Raw genomic sequence first — 21,062 nt, forward strand, 5'->3', positions numbered from 1 at the left:
GAGTTTTAACTTGGTGCTGATTTACTTTAATCTGATCGAACCTCCACTCACGTTGAGGTAAATGTCTCCTGGTTGCATCTTCAACACTTTTTGTAGCCGATTCTTGGAGTTGATTTCCAGAGTTGGGCAGTAACATTTACTTGGGGAACTTTTTTGAAAAAAATCCTTTTATAGGTGTTTTATTTTTACTTCTACCTGACTAATTTTATTATAAAGTATTTTTACTCTTGAGTAAAATTTCTGTATTTTCTACCAACTGAATGAAAAACAGACTCAGATCTGCACTTTCTGGTAAAATTTCAGAAGTTTTGTCATTGAATAATCCGTAATAAAACCAAATATGAACCAACATCTTTCCTGAAGGACATGAAAAATCATGATGATCTATGACTCTAGATCTATGACTAGATCTATGACTCTAGATCGTTCCTATTTCATAACTTGAGTTTCTGTTCAGCTGGAGTTTTGGTTTGAAGCTTCGCAGCAGAGCTTTAGTTATTTTTAAAAAGTGCGGCTGCAGTTTTGTTTTCTTATTGAAAATCTGCAGCTTGAAAGAGCAAAGAGAGCGGCCATGCTCGGTCTGCCGAGGAGGAAGAGAGACTAAGAACGACGGCATTAGAGTGACAGGAGGCCTGGACCGGACCTGGTTGGTCGGACCGGACCCGGTTGGTCAGCCTGGCTTTGTCCTGGCACCATTCTGCGCCTCATGCATTGACAGACATTGTGCCAGCAGCTTAGACAGGGAGGATTATCAGACGCCACTTTCAGCCTCTTAAACAAGCCACAACTGCAAACAGCAGGAGACAAAGCAGATGAAAGACTTAGTGAAATGTCAGACAGCTTTGTATTGTAAATGTAGCTTTCATGCAGTTTTGCTGCTGCTCATGTTCTGTTTCTCCGACGTGACGAAGATGCCGAGAGGAAGACGGAGCGGCTGCTGGACGTTGTTGCTAAGCGTTTAATCTCTTGTGCTTGGAGAATACAAACGATCTTGTAATCGTCCCTGACCTTGACATGAGCGGCGGGGGAGCGCGGCTGCTTTGCATTTCCCACAGATGCCTTGCGGAGGCACGCAGAACAATTAGCCAACTTAATAAAACGGAGCTGAGCCCGTCTTACGTGCAGCGTCCGCCAGGCGTTCCCATCGGAGCGCCGACCTGGCAGAGCCCCAAACCACAGCTTCCTCTCATTCCCAACACTTAATTATGATAGAGCGGCCATGTTGGGTCGGGCTGGACGCTCCTGTGGGCTTTCTCGCTCTGCGGTTATCGATTTTACTGCTAAATTACATTTCCAACGTTTATGAGTGGTGTAATATTAGCAGAGGAGGGCAGAGTAACTAGAAGTTATACTCAAGTAAGAGTAAAAAAGTATTTTCCAAAAATTATCATTTAATATTTAAAAATTACACACAAAATATAAAGTTACGGGAAAATGTTGGTATTTTAAGGAACAAAATAACAATAATTCATATAAGTAACATAAAATAAAATCAGCTTCTTCAATAAAAAACTCCAGAAACTTTAGCAGAAGCTGCAGGTTTGTGTCTGGAGAGTTTTTAAAACACGTTTCATTCAGTGGGAAGAAAATCCACTACTTTTCCTCAAGTAAGAGTAAAAATACTTTATAATGAAATTAAAATATTTTCAGTTTAATTTCCTGGATGGTTTTGAAGGTTTTCCTGAATCAAACAGTTTGACTGAATCTTTATGTTTACACTGCAAAAACACAAAGTCTTACCAAGTAATTTTGGTCTAATTTCTAGTTTCTTAGTTCACTTGAAATAAGACAAAACTAACTTGCATGAAATAATCTGCCAGTAGAACGTTTTCATCAGTCAAACCAAGTCAGGCTCACGTTGCTTAAAGGTTTGTCTTATTTCAACTGAACTAAGAAGTTTACTCCAGAAACTCGACCAACTGGGTCTGGAAACCCAAACAACTGGGTCTGGAAACTTGACCAACTGGGTCTGGAAACTTGACCAACTGGGTCTGGAAACTCGACCAACTGGGTCTGGAAACTTGACCAACTGGGTCTGGAAACTCGACCAACTGGGTCTGGAAACTTGGCCAACTGGATCTGGAAACTCGACCAACTGGGCCTGGAAACCCAAACAACTGGGTCTGGAAACTCGACCAACTGAATCTGGAAACTTGGCCAACTGGGTCTGGAAACTCGACCAACTGAATCTGGAAACTTGGCCAACTGGATCTGGAAACTTGACCAACTGGGTCTGGTTTCTAGATCTTGTGGTTTTGCGGTGCAATAGTTTGTAACAGGCAATAAATGAAATATGAATATTTTGACATTTTATCATCCTGCAGAGGCTTTACTAGGTTTAATACAGAATTATGAGTTCGGTATCAGTTAAAATTCATCAAGCTGAATGTTTCCAACGAATACTTTGAATGTAGTTTTATTGTAACACCAACTGAATGAATCTTTCGGCACTTCCAGGCGCCCCGCAGACAGAAGGAGAGTGTGTGAAATGTGTGTGTGCTGCTGTTGACCTCTGTGCACCAACCCTGAAATCGCCTTCATGCAATGACTAAACTATTGTCCTCCGACGGCGGCGCATTATCTCTGTTATTTAATATGCTGAGAGTGGAGATATGATTATTCCTCAGGCAAATTCAATTTCTGTTTTCAGCAGTTTGATTATAAGAGCCTGAACTTTCTAATCCAGTCTGTGTTTTAGCGTTTTAGCCTTATTTCACAGAGGGCTGATGGAGCTGAGGATGTTTATTCCTTTAACAGTCCAGATCCGCTTCTGTCGTCTCTCATCCACAGTGAACCGTTAGGAGCTGCAGTATCGGATTCAGCTGCACACATTAGCTGTTATCTGAAGCATTTCATGTCCCGTGTGCCTCCTGCTCCACTCTGAACATTTCATGTTGTGCGATTTGTTTGCTCAGATTGCTGCAGCCAGCAGCTCCATCCATCTCCTTTATGTTTGGCCTGGATTCCTAAAAGGCGAAGCTTGTTAACATCAAAAGGTAAAAAAATAAAGTGACAGAAAGAAGTGCTTTAAATTTTTAAAAGGAAATACAGGAATGAAACTCAGCAGGGCTGGAGATTTGCTTTGACTTCACTGCTTCAGTCTTTATTTTATCTCAAAATAGCTCGTTTCAGAGGATTCGCATTACAGGCTTCTGGACTGCTGTATTTTTGGCACTTTTTGATGTTTTACAACAGTTTGAAGAATAGTTTAGTAATTGTGACAGGAAAACCAGGCTGTATGACCAGAATCAGAATCTGAAGTGTCTCTGCAGTGTTTCCATCATGATTTAATAATCTTGTTAATTTCCAGCCTCTCAGCGACTCGCAGCTCATCGCCAAACAAAATGTTCTTATTGAGAAGGATTTAAATCACTTTTAATCTTCTTTAATTTTATGATATAAACAGAAATAAACAAATAACCATGTGGATTCAAACAGTGAGTTTTAGTTTCTTTTGACTGAATTACTGAAAATAAATGGACTTTTTGAAGACATTGAAACATATAGAGCAGGGCTGTCGCAATAATCAGCAAATCAATCAATTAATTAATAACATGATAAATGAAAAGTAGATCTTTTTTATCTACCCAAACCTGGATGATAAAAGGAGGTTTACCGCCTGCCTGGTTCTTTGGTCTCTACTAGGAGAATTAATAATCATTTTATTTATTGTTTTTTATTTATTCATTTTGGATATTTAAAATGTTTTCCAGTTCCAGAGTTAAATATCCATTAGACTGAAAAGTTTATTGATTGTTGATGATGTCATAATATTTAAAATAGTCTGAACCAAAGTTATGGATCCGTAACGTTTGTCCTGTTGGTGTGGATCCGACGACGTTACAGACACGTTTGGGTTTGTTTCACTTTGGTTTCTGTCCAACACACAAGACAAACACGCAGCTTTGCAACATTTGCTTACGTTTGCAGGAGCTGCTCCTTATGAATATCATAGTTTTCACATTTGAACGTGTAAATGAGTGCAGAGAGGTGTTGATACGGACGCCTAACAGTTGGTTAGCAGTGGTTAAAAACAGTATTTCCTTGTTAACACAACGCTGCATCTGAGCGAGCCTGGAGGTGTGTGACGTCTGTTTATGCTTTTCTATTTCTGGGCTCATGGTAAAAATCTGCACTCTGATTTACCGTCTTTCCTTCTTCTACAGCTGGACACGTTTAACTTGTCATCAAGATGACTTCAGTCATTGATTTCTTTGCATATTCAGTTATTATTCAACCCATGGATTTTATAACTGGATGTTGTTGTTTACATTTGTAACTTTCCCACATAAACACAGAAATACGATTCTTTTCCTTCCCATCAACTGCTTCATTTGATCAGCAGGATGAAACCTACAGTTAAATGAAACCTGGAGATGAAGCTGCTATCAACACAGTGCAGAGCAGCAAAGGGAAAATAACGCAAAAAAACCCACTTTTTTCTCGCTGTCTGTATCGGTTAAGCTACACGCAGACTTGTTGCCATAGCAACTGACAACAACAATACATGTATCAGGATTCAACACCAAAAATCACCCAAACATTTCCCTCACACAGAGCAGAACATTCAGTCCGTTACAGTTTTATGTTTTCTAGATGTTTGTGATTATTAATAAGTGATCACTGTGATAGATTAGCTACCACTGCTATATGCTAAGCTAACACAGTGGTGGTAGGTTAGCTACCGCTGGTATTAGCTAAGCTAACACAGCAGTGGTAGTTTAACTAATTTAAAGATCTGCTCTGCTGATGATCTGTCAGTCAGTGTTTAGGTCGACTTTATTTTTTATTTTATACATGGACTGAAACACATCCAATTCTGCAGCACATCTACATGTTACTTTTGTCATAGTCAAGCTAGCATAAGTGAGCTACTTCACTCTTTTTCTTGACCTTGTTATCTAGTTGCTGTAATGTTGACTGATAGTAGCAAAGCTCTACGCCCTTTTTCTTTTATATGTCAGGCGTACATTTAAGATTTCGCACATTATGTTGATAACGTGATAGCTAAACCAATGCTAGCCATAGTTAGCGAGCAGCTTTTGCCCTCCTGCAGGAAGATGGGGGCGGGATCTACTGTGTGGCATCACGCTGCAACGGGTCCACATACGACTACAATAAAGCTGCATTTTTGGATGATTTTTATTTTATTTTTAGTCAGAATTTTGTAATTTTCTGCTTTAAATTTTGCGCAGGAAGCAGTAAAATCCTGTACTTTCTATTTCCTGCAGCTCATTCTGATGCAGAGGAAGACCCGTGTCACAGGACCTACTGTGGAAGAGGCCGGCAGTGTGTGCTGATGGCGGAGAGCGGGCGCGCCGAATGCGTGTGCCAGGAAAAATGTCGGCCCTCCTTTGTGCCCGTGTGCGGCTCGGACGGCAGGTTTTACGAGAACCACTGCGAGGTTTACCGCACCGCCTGCCTGGAGAGGAGGCGCATCTACGTGGTGCACAGCAAAGACTGCTTCTTCAAAGGTCAGTCTGGCCACTCTGAGCTCCGGCTGGAAACGACTCGGTCTGAGTGAAACTTACCTTTACTAGGATTTAGAGGTGGGGATTGATGGAAAATAGAAGGTGATCTGGGTTTATCCTGCAGTGTTTGGGGCTGGATACGTTTTATTTCTCATTTCTGTCAGTTGTTCCTGTATGAGCGTTTATTTTTCTTGTTAATAAAAGGTCAGTTTCAGATCTGACCCGGTAGAAATTACACTTTTGAAGTTGGATATTAAAGCTTTTAATAACCAAAAAACAATACCCATGACTTATTCTCAATGTTTTAATCCCCCGCTGGTTTGCATTCAGACATTAAAGGTTCACACTCAAATAAAACATAAATATCCACCTGGATGCTTTTATTCAGTTATTTGTTCACAGAAATATTTAAGAAAAACTTTGTGATTTTTCATTAGAAAATAATTTAAAGGTTGTATAAAATATTTTAAGTTATGAACAGTTTTAAATGGTGCCTAAATAAGCAACAACATCTGTTTTTATTGAAGCTGTTTTTTATTTTCATGTACCAAACTTAGATTATTCAGAGCTTGCAAAGACCTACAAACACATTTTTATAAATGACTGAAACAACCAAACGGGTCAGTTTGAGATGCTGCACATCAGTGGATTTAATTTGGATATTAAAATTTAAAGTTCTTATTAAAATTTAAAGTTCTTGTTTGGCGGTTTTGGAAAGCGTCGGATCAGGAGGTTGCAGAAGTTTTCTCCTGTTTCCAGTTGCTTGTCAGGTCACTTTTGCATAAAACCTTTTAAAATCGTTCCTTCCACAGTAGATGTTTAAAAAAAGACAGTTAAAGCTCTGGTTATTTTTGGTTGCATGTCAGCACAACTTTAAAAAACAGATGCACACATACAGAGCTGGCAGCACTTTTTGTCATGTCACATTAGGGAGGGAAGCGTTGCTGGCAGACACCGCCATGCATATCTAATCCACATTTGGGATGTTCAGTCGCCACATTAAGCTTAAACTTTATGTCTGAATGCAAACCAGCGGGAGATTGAAAACGCTGGGAATAAGTCATGAGCATCGTGTTTGAGTGTGTGTAAATTGGGAGTAATTATTGCAGTTGACAGACAAAGGCATCGTTGGTAGACATGTCTCACTTTGGCTGGTTTTTACGATCGCAGTCTGTGTTGGCGGACACAGATCAGGAAATGAAACGTTGGTTCATTTGAATTCACGACTGTTGGATCCAACATGGCTCAGATTCAGCCTCAACTTGTTTAACTGCAGCTGCAGAGAGAGACTTTTACTTTTATTTAGTGCTTGTATTTTTATCTCTTGGTTCATTTTAATCAAACCCAACAATCTCTAAGCCTAAAGAATGGAGGCCTTAATACCACATTGTAAAAAAACTAAACTTTTATCCTGGTTTTCTGGTTTTTGGAGGGTAGATTTACTTTTTAATGTGATAAGCCTAAAAGCTGAGCTGTGAAAGCTCATTTCCTTCAGCTCAGGGCCAAAACCAGTCAGTGTCGGTAGACTTTCATCTGCTGATTCACGCTGCCAACAAAGTTTCATTCATTCATGAAGCACATTTACAGCTGACCACAATGCTTCACAATAACTACAACAACACAGGCAGAGAAATGACAACATAAACATTTGAGTTTGATTAAAAAGGAATAAAAACCAAGACATGCTTAATTTCAGTAGCAATAATTTACCTAAAAAAACCACAAAGAAGACAACAGGAAGTCTTTTCGGTTCGTAGCAGGTAGGCGGGGCTTATGGCTCCCACTCCTGAATAAGATCCAACGTCTTCTCTGATTGGCTGATAGAGGATGAGCGTCTCGTAGGCTGAATTATGAATATATCTCATCTCAGTGTTTACATAGTTTTATTCTGTAAAAACACAAAATCTTATCAAGTATTTTTGGTCTAGTTTCTGAAATGGTAAATTTACAGTAAGCAGACAGTTTTGCTGTATTTTTGTTGTTTTTGGTGATCCAGTCTTTCCTGTATTTTCTGTTTTACGTTCCTGCGTAAATCATGTAGCTTCACATGTTTTCTTATGAGCATCAAAGAAAAATCCAGCTTTCTTCAAGGAGAAAAGCCTGACATGCTTAGTTTCATGTGTTTTATCAAAAATACATTTTATCTGTTTTATCCTGAGGCGTTTGGGGCGATGTAAGTTGGTTCTGCGCTCCGAGCCGCAGTCGCCCTGCTGGGGCAAACATGGCAGCCGAGGTGAAGCAGTTTAGCTGCGTCTGAGGAAACCAGATATTCTCTTTGAAGCAGAAGGAAACTCAGGCTTTCTTCTGACTTGGTTGGATTTTTGTCGTTAAAAGTGTTTTGCACATAATTTCTGAAGATGGTAATAAACCTCTGGCTTGGTGGGACTTTGTTGTTTGTGTTCAGTACTTTAAATTATAATATAATAGAGAAATAAAAGTGACAGATGATTCAGAGTAAAATGGAGGCAAAGCAGGATAACAGGATTTGTTATGCAGCATTTTTAGGATTATTCTGAGCTGAAAAAGTTTTCAGCAACACAAAGACTTTAGCATAAAAGAGATTACTTTGCTTTCTGAGCAGAAATTAACAAAAGTATCTGACATTAAGTGGCTACAATGGGAGCATCATTTTCCCTCTAAATAAAAGTAGAAGAAATTTGACACGATTTGCTGCACAAAGTCCTCTTTTCATGTGAGCATTTTAATCACCTGGGTGCTTTTATTCTCTTACTTTTCAGAAAATATTTAAGAAACCTTTGTTTTGTTCTGCTTTGTTTTGTGAATACTTAAAATTATACACAATTATAAACATTTCTTATTGCACAGTTATTCATTTAAGTTGTATTTTATTTTCATTTACCAAATTTGGATTTTTTTTTTTGAGCAAATCCAAATTTGCTGTTTTGGTATGTGCAAAAATTTACATATTTTCATAAATTACCAAGAAAATAAACGAATAAATGAATGAATGAATGAATGAATGAATGAATAGGACATGAATAAAGTTTTCCAACATCAAATTATTTATATAGGTGCACAAAATATTGAATGTTTTCATCAATAATAGTATAATTTATGTTAGATTTATTTCCACAAAGAGCTGTTGGTAAAAACCATTTATAGTTATTAACATGCTGGATACAGACTAAAATATAATAACATATTTTGGTCTGTATTTTATTACAGACTAAAATATAATAACATATTTTGGTCTGTATTTTATTACAGACTAAAATACAGACAGTTAAGGTGAGTAAACTGTTTATTTGCAGGTTTTTCCTGCTTGTCAACATTTTGTTTTTCCTACAAAAAAACATTTTTAGGAACCAACATTCTGGATCGTATGGGAATTATTAATAATTTAACTTTTTAGGAATGTGAGTGAATAAATAAAACAGGAAATCAGAAGCCTCAGTATTAAAGCTGCAGTTTAGGCATTTCAGCCTAAAAGGGACATAATCTGATTTACACATTTAAAAATCTCATTGCATTTGGCAATCAGTGGACTGATTTGTAAAAATTAGCATCACAATCACAGATGTTTGGGGTCCCTGTCCCTTCCTCATCCTGCCTGTGATTACGAGCGTCTTCAGCTGATTAATGGCTCTCATCATGGTGATGAATAGGAAACCTCTGGTCCAAAGAGACTCCCGCCTCCATCAGGACGCCTCCGGTCCAAAGAGACTCCCGCCTCCATCAGGTGGTTTAGGACGCTTGCTCTGTCGTGGGTCCAGGTAGAAGCACTTCATCAGTGGTGAATGACCGACCTGGTGACCTTCTGCAGGGGACCTGGTGACCTTCGGCGACCTTCAGGGCTGATCTGGTCGGCTCAGGGGATAAATTAGTGTGCAGCATCTGAGGGTTAGGATGTTAAGATTAGGATTTAATCCCGTTTTTCCGAATAAGAAATGCAGAATTCAGGGTGATAAACACAAAGTTGTGCATAAATGTGAAGTGATGCATGGATTGGAAATTATAGACCATGTTGGAGATATTTGACCTGGACTTCATGGTGCTGCTTGCTTCCAGAGAACATATAGATTTACTGTCTGTTAAATAATTCACAGGTTTGCGCTTCTCTTGCATAGACTTTTATAGAAAAGTTATGCGTGTTACTTGGTTTCTACGTGTTAAAAAATGTAATAAAAAATTCCCTGAGTTTTAAAGACGCTGTTCTCAGGAGGATAATGTTTGGTTGTTTGGTCAACGTAAAACAGGAGACTCTAAAACTGCAGAGTAATTAATTAATTGTATCTGTACATTTCTGGTACTGGGTGATTTTAACAGCTCAAATAATAGGTTTAAATGCTTATAATATGGACGATATTTAGATATTCCAGACTGAAATCTGTGATGTTTATGGTGGATGAGTCAGATGCAAGTAGGATGTTTTCTGCTGGCATTTATTTTTTACGTTTGAAAAAAGAAAAATTATTCCTTCTTTCAGTTATTAAACGTTATTTACATGCAAAGTTTGACAGAATGTGTTGAGAATCAGATATTGTGACATGTAGCTCCAAATTATATGCATAAATAAGAAGGTTTCCACTGCGCGTGTTGTTAAAAGATTAGCTTCCTGCTAAAGCTACACATAGCTCCCTTGTGACGTCACAGACTTTACAGCTTTCAGCCATCTTGGCAGGCAGTTGCTATGACAACAATAAACAAGTCACAAGCTTAGAGCTAGCTCTCGCTTCGTTCCTGTCTCACTTATAAACAATACAAGTTACAACTACCTGAGTCCTCTACTTACTGCTGAACTAGCGACATTAGCTTAGCTAGTGTAGCTTTTACTGGCTAGCTAAGACAGACATGTAGCCTACGTGTTTAACATGTACTCTCTCTGCCAGAACCTGGTTACTCAAAGAGTTTGGACGTCTTTTATAAATCCTCCATGTTGTAAACACTCTTCATGTTCACCAAGTAGTGAAATATATCGTAGTTTAGATCAGAGGCAGCTTGTGTGACGTATTTTTCTTCTGTCTCAGTTTGATCCCGACAGCAGCCATTTTGTTCATCTTTCTCTCTTACCTTTATTAAGAGTTTCTGCATATTTTCTCGTTGTTTCTCTGGGAGCCGTGGGTCTGCTGTGCTTTGTGCTGCGTTTGCCTACCAAGATGGCGCCGATCACTTCCGGTTGTGGGAACTGTGTGTTAGCAGGCAGCTGTGGTGTAAATACTGGGAGTCAGAAATGTAATAACTGGTTATCAGAAATCTAAATAATCTGGAATCCAAAAGATGTTTCCAGATTTCAAAACCAGTGCTGATGATGATGATACGTTTCTCCCAGCCCCTTCAGCCATCCATTTTCTACACAGCCTTCAATGTAAGAACAGCCTCAACCCGTCAGAGCAGGATTTATGTGGCAGCTGCAGTTGTTGCATCAGCCAGGAGCGCTGTCCCTCCGTCTTCACTAACCTTCTGCCTCCTCTTGTGGCTGCAGCCATTAACTGGGCCACACAAACGCTCTGCACTCACCAAGAGGATTAACTTCTGACACGAGTTCAGGCTCTGCAACTTCAGCTGTGTACACAGGTTGTACAGTACAGCGAACCGGCGGCTTTTGTGTTTGCACTGCTTGGTTTCCTCTTTTGGTGACTAAATGTCAGAAGATTTTGTCAACAAGAAATGCTTCATGATTTATTCAGTTTAAAACTGAAACGACTTTAGCGAATCAAATGCTGACGCATCTAGACGACAATACGGGTTAAGTTAGGGATGCACCGATTTATCAGCGTGGATTTCCTTAATTTTGGGAGATGAGCTGATACTTCCATGTGAAGCTGATCTCATCTACATCAGAAAAGGTGTAAGAATGAGCCGCTGTCCTCTGCTGCTCAGTAGTGAAGGTTTGACTGACGGGTCCAAACCTTTACAGTAACAACAGTCGCCTCTCTGTTGCACAATCTTTCTTACTATAATTTAGCAACAATTCAGACAAAGAATATCGGTGTCAGCTGATTCAGCAGGTCATGCTTTTTAAGGATTGATGATGGCTGATCGGCCAGAAAACTACAATTGGTGCATCCTTAGTTTAAATCGTAATGCTGCGTTCACAGGAAACACGATTTGAGCTTCAGGAGACTCTGGTTTACGTTCACTCTATGTGGACAGGCATCGAGGCGCGTTGCGGCGCGTGACAGCCATCCAACATTGATATTCTATTGATCCCAGCAAATAAAACCAAAACCCATCCGCCATTGTTCAAAGTAACCGGGAGAGGAACAAAGGAAAGAGGCTCCAACATGCGTCGAGCCGTTATCAGCCGTTATCAGTATCAATATATAATACATGAAACGTATTTGTTGTGAACGCAGCATCACACCTGACCTCCTCCATTTTGACTCTTTCAGACCTTTTATTATTACAAACCTCTCATTTCAACCCAAGGACTCATATTTCATCATCCTAAAGGAAAGGTTTCCAGCAGAACAGTTAAGTTTTTGTGGTCACTCTAAATCAGAGCCGCCATCCAGCAGCTCTGTTAGGTTAACATGGTTGTCAGGGTGAACTGCTAACAGGTCAACCTGTGCACACAAACAGCCTCCTTACACCCTGTGGACTCTCCCTGACAGTGTGTTTATTAATGAGCGCTCCGCACCATCCTGCTCCTTCTTCTCCTGTTGTTCTCCCCCAGCCGTCACGTGAGCCTCATTAGGTAGATCTCTTCCCCACAGAGTCGTTACTTGGGATGCATTTGCTGTGTGAATGGATGCCCTGGCCCAGATAGATGTTCCCCCGGCCCGGTTCTGGTCCCCCGCCTCATAAACATCAGGGTCCCCAAAGAAACCAGGAGCTCTTCTGACCACTGACATCCCACACTGTTTGGAAACTTTACTGAGGCTTCCTCAAGGATTCTGTGCTCAAATTGTTTCTGATGTAAACAAAGGGATTTTTTTTATTCAATGGCTTGTGTGAATCATGAGCAGGAAGAAAATCTGACACTTCATCTGAAGGGTTAAGACCGACATAAAATTGCTTGACTGTCGTCATGAAGTGTCATTTGGTAAATAATGAAACTCGTAATGCAAAGTTGACACATTTAATAGACTTTTAATGCAGCTTTGCATTCATGTTTATTACCGTGCTAACAGTCTTATACAAGCCACTTAAATTAAAATGTTTCCAAAAAATGACATGCATCAAAAATGAGGAGAAAAGACAAAAGCAACAGTAAACAAACAAATTAATAAATATAAACTTACCATATATTCACTGTCGGGTTGAAGGAAAACAAAACCCAGTAGAAGGTGGAAGAATTAATTTCCAAGCCAGGAAACTTTTATTCAGATGTTTAATCACTTTGTGTCAAAGTAGAGCTGTAAATAATTTTGTTAATGAAGCGCAGAATAATTGTTCGTTTGTCTCGCCTTTAATTGACGATGATCATCATGTTGATTTCTTTCTATAACTCGCTTATTTTTATTTTTCTCCTCTTTGCTTTTCTCTGGCACCGACTCTGATCCTTTTCAAAGACTATTAATCCATGAAAACACACACTGTGAGCTGGATATGCTGCTGCACTGACATTCAGAGGTTTAATACATGTGCTGCTGCATTCAGGTGGATGTTTATTCACGCCTAAGAGATTTTGACATGCCTGTCACAGCGCTGGCGCTGCCTATCGCTCGGCCTTCCCAGACATGAGCCGCACTCTGAAGGCTCTATGTTTAGCTTCTGGGACGATTAGCCTTTCATGCGCTTAGCTCGCCTGCCTCCTCTGTAGGGTCACATTCATAATTGAAATAGGAGATATGAGCAACTTTAACTTATTATGAATGAAATAAGGATACTAGACACCAACAGCGTACAGCTAATGCTGACTTTATCAAATGTTTCTTCTGCCTTTTATCTTTTGTGATGTTAAAAACCTTCCAGGTCTCCTGGTTCTGGTTCTGGTTCTGCTCTGCATCAGAATCAGAACCAGAACCAAACACGGAGAAGCAGCATTCAGCTTCTAGGCACCACAAATCTGGAATTAACTTCCAGAAAACGGTAAAACTGCAGAAACACTGAGTTTCTTTAAAGTGATTAGTTGAACATGTCGGACTAAATATGTTGTAATTTTCCTATTAACTAAAAAAAATTGCTGTTTGTGTTTCGCCAAATCTCATCATTACTTCAAAAACGCACATCTATTGTTATATTTTTCACCAGATTATATTTTACTGGAATCCACAGAGTAAACACAGGAAGGATAATTTCACCTCAGTTATTGTTTATGTTGAAGACAAAAACAACTTCCGAAGGACCTACATTTGTGCCCTCAACATTTCTCTCCAGAAGACTTTGAGTCATTTGTATGAGCAAAACTGACAAAGGTTACCAGCAGGTTAGAGTTGCTTTAGAACCATTATAAATAAAACACTAACCAACATTTTGATGTGTAATGATTCCACTTAGAAAAATGTTTCAATTGTTGATGACTTTGTATTTTTGTGTTTTTGTACTTGGAACTGCCTTGTTGCTGGAATGCTCATTAGTCACATACTTATTCTACTGTTGCTAATTCTTTTATTGGAAAATGCCCCTTAAGACTTAAATGATTCATTATTTTAAATGTGTAGTCATTAATTAGCTTAATGGATGCATTTAATGATTAGTGCAAAGATGCATTCCAGTTGCTAACAACAGAAGTGTTAAAATATCTTTGCCAAGCAGCTCTTGTTTAGTGTCAGCAGACATAAGCGCACTGCTCGTCCTTCGTCCCAATGTAGATCTGTTTCTCTCCCCTCATCTCACCCCGCCTTACACTCTACTTTCCTCTCCTCTATCTCTTACCCTCATTTTTCTCCAGCTATGCCCCCAATATAGTGCAGACGGGGATTTGAGTGACTCTGTCAAGCTTCTCTCTACATTCCCGGTCTGTGTTAAATTGGTTCAGAGCTTAAGCAGAGAGTGAGCCTGGGAGGAAAAAAAAGAAATAAATAAAAATACAAACAACGTCTTGAGGCAAAGTGACCCTGGCTGGGTAGGCGATGTCTCTGACAAATGCAAACACTTGCAATGTGTGCCCGCATTAATAAGCCTGGAGTTAAAAATGTACCGTGTTTGGTTCCAACTCACTTATTCCCAGAGTAAGATATGAACATAGAGTCTATAATGACTGGACTGCAAGTCTTTTATTTAAACCGGAACTTTGCTTCTTGTTGGTCACAATTTGATCTTCAACCTGGTTTCTTTTTTTGTTTGTTTTATTTCAGATAAACCCAATTTAAGAAAAAATTCAGGATTTACTCTGTTTGTTCTGGCCTGTATTCCAAGCAGCTTAAACATATCAGCCGATATCTATATTTATTGATTGGTTTATTGTTTTTAATGTCTGAAATCCTGCCAAACTGGTGGTGTGACGTTTTGAGGAACGGTGGTGAAACCTGAAACTGCTGCTGCGCCAGTTACCCAGCAGGTTGTTGCTAGGTAACCAAAGAGTGAGTGAGTTGCTAGGTAACCAAAGAGTGAGTGAGTTGCTAGGTAACTAAAGAGTGAGAACGTTGGTTACTGATCTTGAGAGTTTGAACAGTTAAAGCTTTTCTTCCTCCTACATCTCCCAGAATGCTGTGCGATTCTAGAGTTAGTGAAATTATTGAATATTCTATCAGCTATTGTTTATTGATATTGATCACGTGTTCATCGTGATACATATTGCTATTGAGTTATTGTTCAGCCCTGAGTTTAGTGAGAAAAAATCCCTTTAAATTACCCTGAATTAAAACTGCTGTTTAAATAAAAATCCATCATCACTACGTTCATAATCCATATAGATGAATAAATGCACTAACAGACAGAGCTACACCTGGTGAGACTGCAGCGAAGCGGCGATGCTAACGTGAATAACAATAAACATGAGCTTAATCGCCTCCTGACTTCCTGCCTGCATTTCTGACTAGTCACAGCAGGCAAATGAAAATTGAACCAATATGTGAACTTATCCAAAAAAGAAAAATAAGGGCATACCAGTTTGGTTTGTCATAAAAATGCTGTTCAGGAAGTCTTTCGCAGATAAGGCTGTGTAAACAGAAGTCATGCTGTCATTTCTATTTCAGAGAAAAGAGTCCTTCTACTTGTCAAGTGTTTACTTACCAACTGTACTGCCATGAAATGAAGTTGGCCTGTAGAGTCTGAGCTCATTGTTTTTACGATTTCCACAGCATTTCAAGGTCTAAGAGAAAGATAAACCTGATGGAAAATCTACCTTTAGCAAGATCAACGTCTTTCTCAAATGTTTTCCTGATTCATCTTGGCTTATTCTTAAGCAAAATGTCATGAGAGAATGTTTACATGTATAAAAGCTGATAACCAGAAGATTTCCAAAGTATTTTCAGTCTTTAACTCTTAAACACAAACTAAAGTGTGCGTAGTGATTTGCTGATCAGTCTTTCTAATGGTAGCAAATACTCGGTATATGTATTTGCATGTTTCTGTTTATAATAACATACAAAGTCGGATGACAAAAAGACGATTCTTTTCCTTTCCATCCGTGGCGTTGAAACTGTTAACAAAATGAAACCTGGAGATGAAGATATTATTGATTTAGTGTTTCAAGAAAAATATAACACAAAGAACCACTGAACAACTCAAAAACATTTTTTTCTTGCTCTCTGTGTCGGCTACGCTACACACCGGCTCATTGCCATAGCGACTGACTAACAACTCCACTAACATATCAGGATTAAACCCCAAAACAGTCAAACATTTCCCACATGAAAAACAGGACACTCAGTCTGTTACAGTTTTATCTTTTCAGGCTTGATGTTTATTTTGCAATTATTAATACTTGATCGCAAAGGTAGATTAGCTGCTAGAAGCTATGCTAACACAGTAGTAGATTAGCTAATTTAAACATCTGCTCTGCTGATGATCTGTCAGTTGGTGTTTTTTAAAATTGTGTAACTGAAATGAAACACCGAATTCTGCAGCACATCTACATGTTAACGTTGTCATAGTCAAGCTAGCATGACTATATTTCCCTCTATTTTCTCTTAATTCAAACTTTTTCCAGGCCTCATCTAGTTTCATACATAGTGTTGAAAGTTAGTAGTAAAGCTCTGCGTCCCTTTTTCTTTTATATATCTAGTGCACATTTTAGGTTTAGTGCGTTATGTTGACAACTTGGCAGCTAAAACCAATGCTAGTCATCGTTAGCGAGCAGCAAAATACTTAAACTGTTAATACTAGAAAGACTTACTCATTGGATCCCAAATCTAAATGAATAACTGAAAGTAAATGTTTGTATTGTTTTGACAGTGCTCTGTTATTCTGTTTTGTTCTGAGCACAAGAAATGGAAAAACGATTGAAAATGTTTGCTTAGAAAAAAAACAGGATTTGATTTGATAGAGAATTTTTTACAGTTCAATCCTGTATTGAATGATTCTCTTCTTCTTTTTTATCAGAACATCTTTGCTGTTACTTTGCTCCATTCATAAAACCTCATGCTTTTCTTCTCCTGGGCTTTCCTCAGTCCAGTGTAATCTGGGTTGTCAGATTTTACATTTCCTCCCTGCCAGCTCAACAGTTTGACCAGAGGGCAGAAAAATGAGCTCGCATCGACAACGAGCGCAGCTCAACGTGGTTCCAGCTCTCTGACAGAACCCTCAGCTAAAATACTCCCAGTGTTCCCACATGGCCTTTATTTGACCCAGGCACTTCAGTTTCTGGTGTTGCTCTCTCAAAAAGCTGCGCATAAGAGATAAATCTGCATTAGCAACACAAAGGGCTCCTTCAGGTTCAGGTAGAACGAGTTTGTTTCTGCTCTTCAGCGTATTTATGATCTATTTTAATACATTCAATGTTTTTTTTTCTTGTATTGCAATTAAAAGCTTTCATTTTTCAATAGAGATGCACTGATCCGATATCAATATTTATAGATTTGGTATCGATGACAATGTCCACGATCTAAAGGAGCAGATCTATTCAGTCTAGTTCTATGCTTTGAGCTCTGGTTGTTATACACACAGTTGGACTTTCTGATCCATTTGAAAGTTTTTTTTATCATTTATTTACGTGGCCGTTCTGCTCCTGATCGCACTGACTGAACAGATTAAAGTTGTTTCTAAATGTTTGACCAGCCCTGTGAAGCTATTGGTGCATTTAATTAGCAGTACTGGTGCAGAGTTATCAAATGCATTTGTCTGTAACATTTTAAGTCGGCTCAGCTCTGATCTTCAGTATCGGCTGATACTCAACCTCAGATATCGTATTGGCAGTAAAGAAGTGGATCGGTTCGTCCCTGTTTCCAGTGGTTCCAATGGCTGACCCTCATTAATGCTCACCACTAATCATCTTCATAAAACAAGTTGTTCTTCACATGATGTCGTCCTTTGACACCAGATACTTTTTATGTTTTCCACTTGTTTCATGGTCAGGCCATCCAAACAATAAGTTGTGACCTTGGACGCCCTTGACTTTGGTTATTGGTCTCAGCACAGCAGAAGCGATTTGCATCATTGAGTTACGATTCCTCCATAAGCTGCTGACTTTGGAGAACGCTGCAGCTCCCCGATCCAAAGGGAGAGACGACCCCACCAGCTGCTGGAGGGAACTCATCAGGCCTGTTATTGTTTTCACGCTCGTCCCTGAAGGTTTTCTCTGAAAACCTGAGCACAGCCGCCGCTGACCTTCCTGTTCCTGGACTCGTGTTGGAGCCGTCGAAGCGACCTCAGCTGGATTTTGTTCTGACACATCTGGTCCCGGGCGCCGCGCCGCAGCCGATGGTAGCTTCTGTTCTTCACACGTTGTTTTTAAGGTGTTTGTCTCTGAGGGTCTCAGCAGGTTGATTCATCATATTAATCAGGTTTCACCTGCAGCAGCTCCTTTACTTCTACGGTCGTAACCAGTTACATTAAATTAACGTTTTTGAAAAAAATGACTTTTAGGTCTATTTTATTTTTACTTGAGTAGTTTTATTATGAAGTATTTCAGTTCTTACTTGAGTAAAATCTCTGGATTTTCTACCCACTGAATGAAAAGCAAACATATTTTAACCAGAAACTCACCAGACTCAGACACACAGCTGCAGTTTCTGTTAAAGTTTTATAATAAAAAAAACTGATTTGGAAAATTTTCCTTTGTTTGATTTTTTTTTTTAATTATTATTATTATTATTGTAATTTTGGTTGTTAAAATACCAAAATCTCCACTTAACTTTATATTTTGTTTCATCTGATGATGTGATTTTTAAATATTAAATGATTGATAATTTTGCTAGTTACTCAGAATTTGAGTAAACTTTTTACCAAACACTTTTTTCTCTGTTTCTGGCCCCTCTACCCACCGCTGCTGCCAACTCACGTTACCTAATAAGGCTTTATATAAACTCCTAAGATCTTTAATTATTTCACTGCTTTTACCATCTGCTCAGCTTTGTACACATCATAACTCAAACTACAGCAAATTACAGGTTTTAAATCTCCCCTAAAGGCTACATTTTCTTTAAAGTGCTCTTGATTAATCATTCCCCAGCTGTCTGAAGGGTTTCCCAAACTTTATTTTTAGACTGGCTGCTCTTTTTGCTCTACTTTACTCCATTATTGAAGCCATTTTCTTGGAATTATGTTTAAGCTGTAAATTTACCAAAAATGGCAGAACGTACCATTTTATTTTCATATATCTGGTTCTTTTTCAGATATGCTGGATTTTTTCTGTTAAAACAGGATTTCCACAGACTGCTGGAGTTTATAGATTAAAACAGTTCAGAAAGCAGCTTCTGATCCAAAGGGCTGAGAAATATTGCAGAAATTTATTGCAGCTTCGGGGGAAAATGACAAGAAAGGATCTCTGGGAAAATAAACACATCATAAATATAATTTTACTCCTTATTTAGTTTTATATTCCCAATATTTAATAAATATTTAGACTCTGGTGCTGAGAGAGAAGAGAACAGGCAACAAAACGCCGACCGGATCTACTTCACAATTATGCTTTACTTTTTCTAATACCTTAAAGTTTTTAGTTTTAAAGTGACACATTTTCAATGTATGTGAGAAATGTAAAAGACTTAAATAAGCTGAGAAAAATGTTATTAAATACAAAGAAGTTTAAATCTCAGCAAGGTATTTGTCTGAAGTTGCTGAAAATGATAAACGTGTGAATAAAATATAAAAGTGGAGAATGTGATTAGTTTCCTGAACCAGTTTGAGATCTGGTTCCAGTTTGATTCCAGATCTTTGTAACATTTAATGTTTGTTTCATCTTTGGCCTCATTTTCATTCAAACCAGCCAAATTACTCAAGTGGGCTTCATTGCAATTTGAGGCGTCGTTGATGGATACCGTTTCACATGAATTAGTCATGGCACTTCAAACAAATTACTTACAGCTGGATGGAGGAAAGTGCTGTTTATTTCTCTGCCTGCTAATTCTGCTGCTCCTCATCTGCAGTCGCTCTCTTCACGCTGAGCATTTGTTGGAGCACGTTGCACAAAAGGCCCCTTTAAAGAAGACTGGGGTCGTCCACCAGCCACCTGACGACTGAACTGAGCAGCATTTTGCTCCCAGCAGAGCTTTAACTGGCTCCTGAAGCTTTGCTTCTGTAAACCAGGTGATCTAATGTTAGTTTCTTAAATGCTTTGCAGATTTGCAGGCGTGTAGTTTTGTAGTTAGTAGCACCCTGAGATGTTTGCTTAATAAAATGCATAAAATCAGCTGGATGCTATTCAATAAATACACTGCTTGGTTAAAAATAAAGTTACCACCTGGATCTAACTAAACCAACGAGCCTCCTGCTGGACGGCAGAGTCCAGACCTGAACCCCATGGAGAGTCTCTGGGATGTGCTGCAGAGGAGCTCAGGCTCACCAATCCGAGATATTGGTGAAAAATTAAAGCAACATTAAATGGAAATAAATGTCCTGACATTGCAGAAGCTTATCGAAGCAAATTAATTCAGCCCAGTTAGAGTGTAACCTTTTTAAAACACCATCCGATGTTGACCCTTTGCTCATGACGTCACAGTCCCCAGAACTCCGCCACGACAAAACCACCAAAACCACCAAAACCACCACAACAGCCAAAACTAAAACAATCATTTAGCTTTAAATGATTGTTTAAATTTAATTGTTTAATTGTTCTTCTGTTTAGTTGATTTCATATACTTTATAATTAAACACAATTAGAAATATATCACGTTATGGAAACTAATAATGTCTAATCATTGGTAACCATGGAGACAGTGCCGCCGTCATGTAGCCTAGCTTGTATGGAAGCAACTGGTTAACATCTCGTCTTTAAGGTGCTCCGGTTTCAGGGGAAACGCTGTTTATGACAGTGATATAAATCATGTGGTGTGAATTCAGGTAAAGTCGGTAATTTGATCGACACTCAGGAGGGAGGAGCTACTGGTCGGTTTCTAAGCTGCTTAAAACTAAGTTAGTTACGTTCACAGACACATTAGCTCGACTCGAACAAGAAGAAGCCATGAAAAAACTGGAAAAAACATTTTCAGTCGCTCGGTCCGATTCTCCCGTCCTTCAGCGTAGCATCCATATTCCTCAGAGTTCCTCCACCGCTCACATCCAGTCACATTTAGGAACAAAATGCATAAAAACTGACGGAGCTTTCATTTTGTCTCTTAGCCGTTGTGTTTGTGGACACCAACT

At 39.0% G+C, this 21,062-nt stretch overlaps 1 protein-coding gene across 3 annotated transcripts in view; it reads left to right on the top strand.

Annotated features, from left to right (window-relative positions):
* Nucleotides 1-21,062, top strand: part of fstl4 (follistatin-like 4) — a 193,251-nt gene that overhangs the window by 74,294 nt on the left and 97,895 nt on the right. For all 3 annotated transcript variants that reach the window (XM_015037466.1, XM_015037465.1, XM_015037467.1), the window contains exon 4: nt 5,232-5,474. In XM_015037466.1, the coding sequence (XP_014892952.1) occupies nt 5,232-5,474 (243 nt within the window). The remainder of the gene's footprint in view (nt 1-5,231; nt 5,475-21,062) is intronic.

This window comes from Poecilia latipinna, unplaced genomic scaffold (genome assembly GCF_001443285.1).
Source record: "Poecilia latipinna isolate Pla-1442-1.1 unplaced genomic scaffold, P_latipinna-1.0 Scaffold407, whole genome shotgun sequence".
NCBI classification, from domain to species: Eukaryota; Metazoa; Chordata; class Actinopteri; order Cyprinodontiformes; family Poeciliidae; genus Poecilia; species Poecilia latipinna.